General features: G+C 48.4%; 1 protein-coding gene across 1 annotated transcript; it reads left to right on the forward strand.

The window, feature by feature from the left end:
- Positions 1–600: 600 nt before the first annotated feature.
- Positions 601–1779, forward strand: LOC137348629 (zinc finger protein 135-like). Its single transcript, XM_068013902.1, has one exon. It carries the CDS (start codon positions 601–603, stop codon positions 1777–1779), a length of 1179 nt encoding a protein of 392 aa, XP_067870003.1.
- The last annotated feature ends 7102 nt before the right edge of the window (positions 1780–8881 follow it).

An 8881-nucleotide genomic window follows, 5' to 3' on the forward strand; every position in this document is an offset into this window, starting at 1 on the left:
AATCCAACAGGGAAATAAGGAGAGATTTTTTTTCTCAGAGAGTGGGTAGAACATGAAAGTGGTTGAGGCAAATAGTTGAGATGCTTTCAAAAGGAAACAAGGTTAAACATGAGAAAAAAGAGAACAGAAAGGACTGCTGAAAGGCTGGAATGAGGGAGATGGAATGGGAGCAGAGGCGTGAGGTGTGTAAGGACCTGTACAGACTAGTTGGACTGAATGGCCTGTTTGTGTACTGTGTATTCTTTGTCATTCAATGCAATCTCCTTTTACAGAGGATTAGATGGGGAGGATCTGCAAATGGCAAACTCAAACCAAACATATCGTTAAGATCTGACAGAGTTACTCGATTCATCAGGACCTGAATATCATCGTCCTTTGAATGTGGAAGGAGAAACGTTTGTTCTGTCTTTGGGAAAAGATTTCAAACATCAATGTGACTGGAAAAGCACCGAGACACACACACCCGAGTGAGTGCCCCAATGCACTGACTGTGAAAGAGTTTTGACCAGTTACAGAGCCTGAAAAATATCACCCCATTCACAGTGGGGAGAAACTGTACACGGGTCTGTGTGTGGCCGAGACTTCAACAGATCATCCACCATGGAGAAACCGTGGAAATGTGGAGACTGTGGGAAGGGATTCAAATACCCCTGCCGGCTGGAAGCTCATCGACGTAGTCACACTGGAGAGAGGCCGTTCACCTGCTCTGTGTGTGGGAGGGGGTTCAATAATATTTCCAACCTGCTGAGACACCAGGAAGTTCATCCCGGGGAAAGACCGTTCATCTGCCTTAAATGTGGGAAGGGGTTTAAAACTTTATCAGCACTCCAAACACACCAGCCAGTTCACTCTGATAAGAGACCCTTTAAATGTTCTGATTGCGAAAAGAGATTTAAAAGTAAAAACATGCTACTGCTACACCAACGTACTCATGCTGGGCAGAGGCCATTCACCTGCTCAAAGTGTGGGAAAGGATTTACTCGCTCATCCCACTTTCTGAAACATCAGCGAATACACACAGGGGAGAGGCCTTTCACCTGCTCAGTGTGTGCAAAAGGATTTCCTCACTCATCCTGTGTTCTGAGACACCAGCGAATACACACAGGGGAGAGGCCATTCACCTGCTCCGTGTGTGCAAAAGGATTTACTCGCTCATCCTGCGTTCTGAGACATGAGCGAGTTCACACTGGGGAGAAACCATTCACCTGCTCCAAGTGTGGGAAGGGATTCACTCAGTCATCTCACCTTCTGACACACCAACTTGTTCACACAGAAAGGAGACCTTTTAAATGTTGTGACTGTGAGAAGAGATATAAAAGTAAAAATTACCTACTGCTACATCAACGCACTCACACTGGGGAGAGGCCATTCACCTGCTCCGTGTGTGCAAAAGGATTTACTCGCTCATCCTGCGTTCTGAGACATGAGCGAGTTCACACTGGGGAGAAACCATTCACCTGCTCCAAGTGTGGGAAGCGATTCATTGGGTCATCCCACCTTCTGAGACACCAACTTGTTCACACAGAAAGGAGACCTTATAAATGTTCTGAATGTGAGAAGAGATTTAAAAGTCCAAATGAGCTGCTGCAACATCAACCTACTCACACTGGGGAGAGGCCATTCACCTGCTCTGTGTGTGGGAAAAGATTTTCTCGTTCATCCTGTGTTCTGAGACACCAGCGAGTTCACACTGGGGAGAGGCCTTTCACCTGCTCTGTGCGTGGGATGGGGTTAGCGACTTCAAAAAAACTACTGAGACACCAGCGAGTTCACAAGTGACTGCAGGGATTGGATTCCGTTATTGCTGCTGTGTATCACATCCAGAACTGAATCCTGACTGGAAACCTGTTTCTAGTTAGGTTTCCACAGGGCTCGACAAGTGGTCGCTTGATTTTCCTAGTATATATCAATAATTAGACTTAAATGATTAAAAAGTTTGCAGATGATACAAAAATTGGTCGTGTGGTTGATAATGGAGAAGAAAGCTGTAGACTGCAGGAAGATAGCAATGGACTGGTCAGGTGGGCAGTGGTCAGCTTCGCATCCTCACAGCTCCAGGGACCCAGGTTCGATTCTGGGTACTGCCTGTGCAGAGTTTGCAAGTTCTCCCTGAGTCTGCGTGGGTTTTCGCTGGGTGCTCCGGTTTCCTCCCACATCCAAAAGACTTGCGGGTGATAGGTAAATTGGCCATTATAAGCTTATAGTGTAGGGAGGTGATAGGGAATATGGGATTACTGTAGGGTTAGTATAAATGGGTGGTTGTTGGTCAGCACAGACTCGGTGGGCCGAAGGGCCTGTTTCAATGCTGTATCGCAGAATAAAAGTTTTTTTAAACTAAATAAAATTGGCAAATGGAATTCACCAGAGAAGTGTGAGATAATGCGTTTGGGGAGGGTAAACAAGGCAAGGGAGACACAGTGAAAGGTAGGATTCTGCCAAATGTAGAGGAACAGAAGGACCTTGGAGTACACACCCACAGATACCTGAATGTAGCAGGACAGGTAGATAAGGTGGTCAAGAAGGCATATGGGATACTTTTGTTTATTAGCCAAGGCCTGGAGTATAAGAGCAGGGAGATTATACTGGAACTGTATAACACACTAGTTAGATACTTTATCAAGTAATTGCAGTCAGTGTTCAGTTAATCAGATCTAGGGGATAATGTTAACTAACAAGTGATAGTGACAGTAAAAGATTCTGAATTATTTAGTAAATTAAAATCTAATATATATAGATGACAAGAGTTAAGTAAAACATTTAAGCTAACTCCATACAAAATAGAGTGACATTAACGTTATGGAAGCAGCTGACAAATGACTATCAGATTAATCTTTATTGATTTACATCTTCAGTTTATTCCAGCGAAGTTAATTAATACTCTAATAAATAAAAGCATGGCAGAGCATCTCAGTCCAGTGGAGGGACATCACTGAGTTCCAGGACATCACTGCAGGAGTTCCTCAGGGTAGTGTCCTCGGCCCAACCATCTTCAGCTGCTTCATGAATAACCTTCCTTCAATCATAAGGTCAGGAGTGGGGATGTGCACTGATGATTGCACAATATTCAGCACCATTTGCAATTCCTCCGATACTGAAGAAGTCCATGTAGAAATGGACAATGTCCAGGCTTGGGCTGATAAGTGGCAAGTAACATTCGTGCCACACAAGTGCCAAGCAATAACCATTTCCAACAAGGGAGAATCTAATCATCTCCCCTTGACATTCAATGACATTCCTATCACTGCATCCCCCACTGTCACAATCTGGCAGATCACCATTGTCCAGAACTGAACTTACCACCACCTTCTCAAGGGCAATTAGGGATGGGAAAGAAATGCAGGACTAGCCAGTGACGCCCACTTCCCATGAACAAATAAAAAAAATATGTTGAATGTGTTGTCAGCTGGAGTAGCAGGAAGGAAAGGAGAATAGTTGAGAGGTGTTTTTGGACTGAAAGGCTGTTTCCAGTGCGTCCCATGTGGCTCAGTACTATATCAAGATCAAGAAGGGAAGGGGGGAGAATAGGAGAGCGATAGTGATAGGAGATTCAATGGTTAGAGGAACAGACAGGAGATTCTGTGATCGCGAACGAGACACCCGGATGGTATGTTGCCTCCCGGGTGCCAGGGTCAGGGATGTCTCGGATTGAGTCTACGGGATTCTTAAGGGGGAGGGGGAGCAGCCAGAAATCGTGGTGCACATAGCAATGACATAGCTAGGAAAAGGGATGAGGACCTGAAAAGCGAATATAGGGAGCTAGGTTGGAAGCTAAAAGGCAGGACGAGCAGAATAGTAATCTCAGGATTGATACTGGTGCCACATGCTAGTGAGGCTAGAAATGGAGCGAGTGCAGCTGAACACTTGGCTACAGAGCTGGTGTAGGAGGGAGGGCTTCAGATATGTGGATCATTGGGATACCTTCTGGGGAAGGTGGAACTTGTACAAGAAGGATGGGTTGCATCTAATATATATAGATAACAAGAGTTAAGTAAAACATTTAAGTTAACACCATATAAAATAGAGTGACATTAACATGAAGGAAGCACCTGACCAGTGACTAGCAGATTAATCTTTATTTGTTTATATCTTCAGTTTACTCCAACGAAGTTAATTAATACTCTAATAAATAAAAGCATGGCAGAGCATCTCAGTCCAGTGGAGGGAACATCCTGTTCCATGTGGCAATACAATGTGAGGTGGTGCGATTGTGTTAATGTCATTAGCCAAATAACCCAGGCTAATAATCTGGGGGCATGGGTTCAAATCCCATGGCAGATGATAGAATTTGATTCACTTAATGAATTTGGAATTTTAAAAAGCCAATCTAGTCGTGACCTTGAAACCACAGTCAATTATTGTTGATTGAACCCATTTGGTTCACTAATGCCATTTAGGAAAGGAAATCTGCCAGCCTTATCTGGTCTGGCCTACATATGACTCCTAAACCCACAGCAATGTGGTTGACTCTTAAATTACCTAGCAAGCCACACAGTTAGAGTCATCCAGCACTGAAACAGGCCCGTCAGCCCACTAAGTCTGTGCCGACCATCAACCACCCATTTACACTAATCCTACATTAAACCCATGTCCCCTAACACATCCCACCTTCCCTCAATTCCCCTACCACCTACGTACACTAGGGGCAATTTACAATGGCCAATTTCCCTATCAACCTGTAAGTCTTTGGCTCTGGGAGAACACCGGAGCACCCACCTGGTGACAGGGAGAACTTGCAAACTCCGCACGGGCAGTATCCCAGAACCAAATCCACGTCGCTGGTGCTGTGAAGCTGTGGTGCTAACCACTGTGCCGCCCCAAGGCAACTAAGTTGAAGAAAAGGGATGAAACCAGACTGACCTTCTGGCATCGACCGAGACATCAGAAATGACAACAGCAAAACCAGCCCTGTTGACCTTGCAAAGGCCTCCTTACTAACAGCTGGACGCATGTACCAAAATTTGGGAGAGCTGTCCCACAGAGCAATGGCCTGACAGAGTCATACTCATGGAATCAAAACTTACAGGCAATGTCCTTGATGCCATTATCGCCATCCCTGGACATGTCCTCTCCCAGCGGCAGGACAGACCCAGCAGAAGTGGCAGCACAGTGGTATACAGTTCAGAGGGAATTGCCCTGGAAGTTTTCAATTCCAGACACCATGATTCTCATGGCATCAAGTCAAAGGAAACCTCCTGCTGATTACTGCCTACCTCCCCTCAAACCCCCACCCTCCTCAGCAGATTAATCAGTACTCCTCCATGTTGAATACCAATTGGAAGAAGCAATGAGGGTGGCAAGCGTATAAAATACTCTGGGGCTTCAATGTCTATTGCCAACAGTGGCTCGGTAGCACCACTTCTGACCGAGCTGGCTAAAAAACATAGCTGCTAGACTGGGTATGCGGCCGGTGGTGAAGGAACCAACAAGAGGGAAAATCATTGTTGACCTCGTCCTCACCAATCTGCCTGCCGCAGATTTTTTTTTTTATTTCCAAAATATACTTTATTCATAAAAATCTGTAAAAATTACATTGCCAAACAGTTTCCAAACCGCACCAAAAAATACAAACATTGCAAGGGAGATCAGTTTCCTTCAATACTGTCATGAGTTTCTTCCCAACCCTTCCGTTTCACAATTGTCATGTCAATTACAGTTTTACATTTACAGCAATTGAGAATATTAACGATACAGTTCGAGGGGTTTCCCATGGATCCAGCCCCTCAGTCCAGCTTGGTGGGGGAACCTTACACTGTGGTCTTTCCCCATTGAGCCTTTGCTGTGGCTGCCCCAAGCTTTAGTGCGTCCCTCAGCACATAGTCCTGGACCTTGGAATGTGCCAGTCTGCAACATTCGGTGGTGGACAACTCTTTGCGCTGGAAGACCAGCAAGTTTCGGGCAGACCAAAGGGCGTCTTTCACCGAATTGATAGTCCTCCAGCAGCAGTTGATGTTTGTCTCGGTGTGCGTCCCTGGGAACAGCCCGTAGAGCACAGACTCCTGTGTTACAGAGCTGCTTGGGATGAACCTTGACAAAAACCACTGCATCTCTTTCCACACCTGCTTTGCAAAGGCACATTCCAGGAGGAGGTGGGTGACCGTCTCTTCCCCACCACAGCCAACGCGGGGGCACTGGGCGGAGGGGGCGAGACTTCGGGTGTGCATGAAGGATCTGACGGGGAGGGCCCTTCTCACCACCAGCCAAGCTACGTCTTGGTGCTTGTTTGAAAGTTCTGGTGATGAGGCATTCCGCCAAATGACTTTGACGGTCTGCTCGGGGAACCATCCGACAGGATCCACCATTTCCTTTTCCCGTAGGGCCTTGAGGACATTCCGTGCAGACCACTGCCTGATGGACCGGTGGTCAAAGGTGTTTTCCCGCAGAAACTGTTCCACGAAGGACAGGTGGTACGGCACGTCCCAACTGCACGGAGCGTTCCGCGGCAATGTGACCAGGCCCATCCTTCGCAACACCGGGGACAGATAGAACCTCAGCACGTAGTGACACTTGGAGTTTGCGTACTGGGGATCTACACACAGCTTGATGCAGCCGCACACGAAGGTGGTCATCAGGATGAGGGCCGCGTTGGGTACATTTTTCCCGCCCTTGTCCAGAGATTTGAACATCGTGTCCCTCCGGACCCGGTCCATTTTAGATCCCCAGACGAAGCGGAAAATGGCTCGGGTGACTGCCACGGCGCAGGAGTGGGGTATGGGCCAGACCTGCGCCATGTACAGCAACAACGTGAGCGCCTCGCACCTGATGACCAGGTTCTTACCCACAATGGAGAGAGATCGCTGCCCCCACATGCCCAACTTTTGTCGTACCTTGGCTACTCGCTCCTCCCATGTTTTGGTGCACGCCCCGGCCCTTCCGAACCATATCCCCAGCACCTTCAGGTAGTCTGACCTGACAGTGAAGGGGACAAAGGATCGGTCAGCCCAGTTGCCAAAGAACATGGCCTCGCTCTTGCCGTGGTTAACTTTGGCTCCCGAGGCCAGTTCGAACTGGTCGCAGATGCTCATCAGTCTGCGCACGGACAGCGGATCCGAGCAGAAAACGGCGACGTCATCCATGTACAGGGAGGTTTTGACCTGAGTGCCTCCACTGCCTGGGATTGTCACCCCTCTTATGCTCGCATCCTTCCTAATAGACTCAGCAAAGGGTTCAATACAGCAAACAAACAAGACCGAGGAGAGAGGACAGCCCTGTCTGACTCCAGATTTGATCGGGAAACTTTCCGATTCCCACCCATTGATTGAGACTGCGCTACTGATGTTTGTGTAGAGCAGTTGGATCCAATTGCAGATTCCCTCCCCAAACCCCATTTTAGAAAGCACGTCCATCATGTAGGTGTGCGATATCCTGTCAAAAGCCTTCTCCTGGTCCAGGCTGATGAGACAGGTGTCCACCCTCCTGTCCCGTACGTAGGCGATCGTATCCCTGAGTAGCGCGAGACTATCAGAGATCTTCCTGCCGGGTACAGTACAGGTCTGATCGGGGTGAATCACCAACTCCAGAGCAGACTTGACTCGACTGGCTATGACTTTGGACAGAATCTTGTAATCAGCATTAAGCAGTGAGATGGGCCGCCAATTTCTGATTTCTGCCCTCTCCCCCTTCTGCTTGTAAATGAGGGTGATGATGCCTTTTCTCATGGATTCTGACATGCTGCTGGCCAGGAGCATACTCTCGTATACTTCCAGCAGGTCCGGGCCGACCCAGTCCCACAGGGCCGAGTACAACTCGACCGGTAAGCCGTCGCTCCCGGGAGTTTTACTCATCTCGAAAGACTCGACGGCATTTGTCAGCTCGTCCAGAGTTAGCGGCTTGTCCAGTCCCTCCCTCCTGCTGTCATCTAAGACCTCTGTGATAGATGACAGGAAGGACTGGGAGGCTCTGCTGTCTGTGGGCTTCGCGTCATACAGCCCAGCATAAAAGGATTTGCTGATCCTGAGTATGTCGGGCTGCGAAGACGTTACCGAGCCATCTTCTTCCTTCAGGCTGCTGATAACAGAGCTCTCTCTGTGTACCTTTTGGAAGAAGTAACGCGAGCACGTCTCATCCTGCTCGATGGAGTGGACTCTGGACCGGAAGATGATCTTGGAGGCCTCCTTGGCAAAGAGTGAGGCCTGCTGGCTCTTCACCTCTTGGAGGTCCTCCTTGACCTCGACCCCCATTGACTGCAACCGGAGTAGATTTTGCATAATTTTCTGGAGTCGGGACAGTTCCCTCTGTCTCTCTCTCGCCTTCTGAACACCTTTGTGGATGAAGAACCTCTTGATGTTCTCCTTAATCGCTTCCCACCAGTGAACTGGAGACTCAAAGAGGGGTTTCACGGTCCTCCAACCTTTGTAATCCCTTTTGAGTTCCTCAACGTTCTCTGGGGTCAGCAGTGTCGCATTGAGCTTCCACGTCCCTCTGCCAACCCGCTGGTCGTCCTGTAAGTGACAGTCGGCCAGTAAGAGGCAGTGGTCGGAGAAGAACACCGGCTTGACGTCGGTGGATCCGACCGTGACAGCACGGGACACAAACAGGAAGTCAATCCTGGAACGGGCAGACCCGTCCGATCTTGACCATGTGTATCTGCGCTGCGCTCCGTCTGCAGGTTTGCTGAAGACGTCGTGCAGTTTGGCATCCTTAATTGTTTCTATTAGGAATCTGGACGTAGCGTCCAGTTTGCTGTCGTCACTGCCGGATCGTCCAGCCGCATCGATGATGCAGTTGAAGTCACCGCCTAGGATGACCGCAGATGCATCTGTCTTTGACAGTATTGGTAGGAGTGACTATCACACAGTCCTTGTGGAGACAAATTTACATCTTCACATTGAGGATACACTTCATCGTGTTGTGTGGCGCTAAAGGGTGGCGCAGTGGTTAGCAC

The sequence above is a fragment of the Heterodontus francisci genome, chromosome 34, assembly GCF_036365525.1.
Source record: "Heterodontus francisci isolate sHetFra1 chromosome 34, sHetFra1.hap1, whole genome shotgun sequence".
In the NCBI taxonomy this organism is placed as follows: domain Eukaryota; kingdom Metazoa; phylum Chordata; class Chondrichthyes; order Heterodontiformes; family Heterodontidae; genus Heterodontus; species Heterodontus francisci.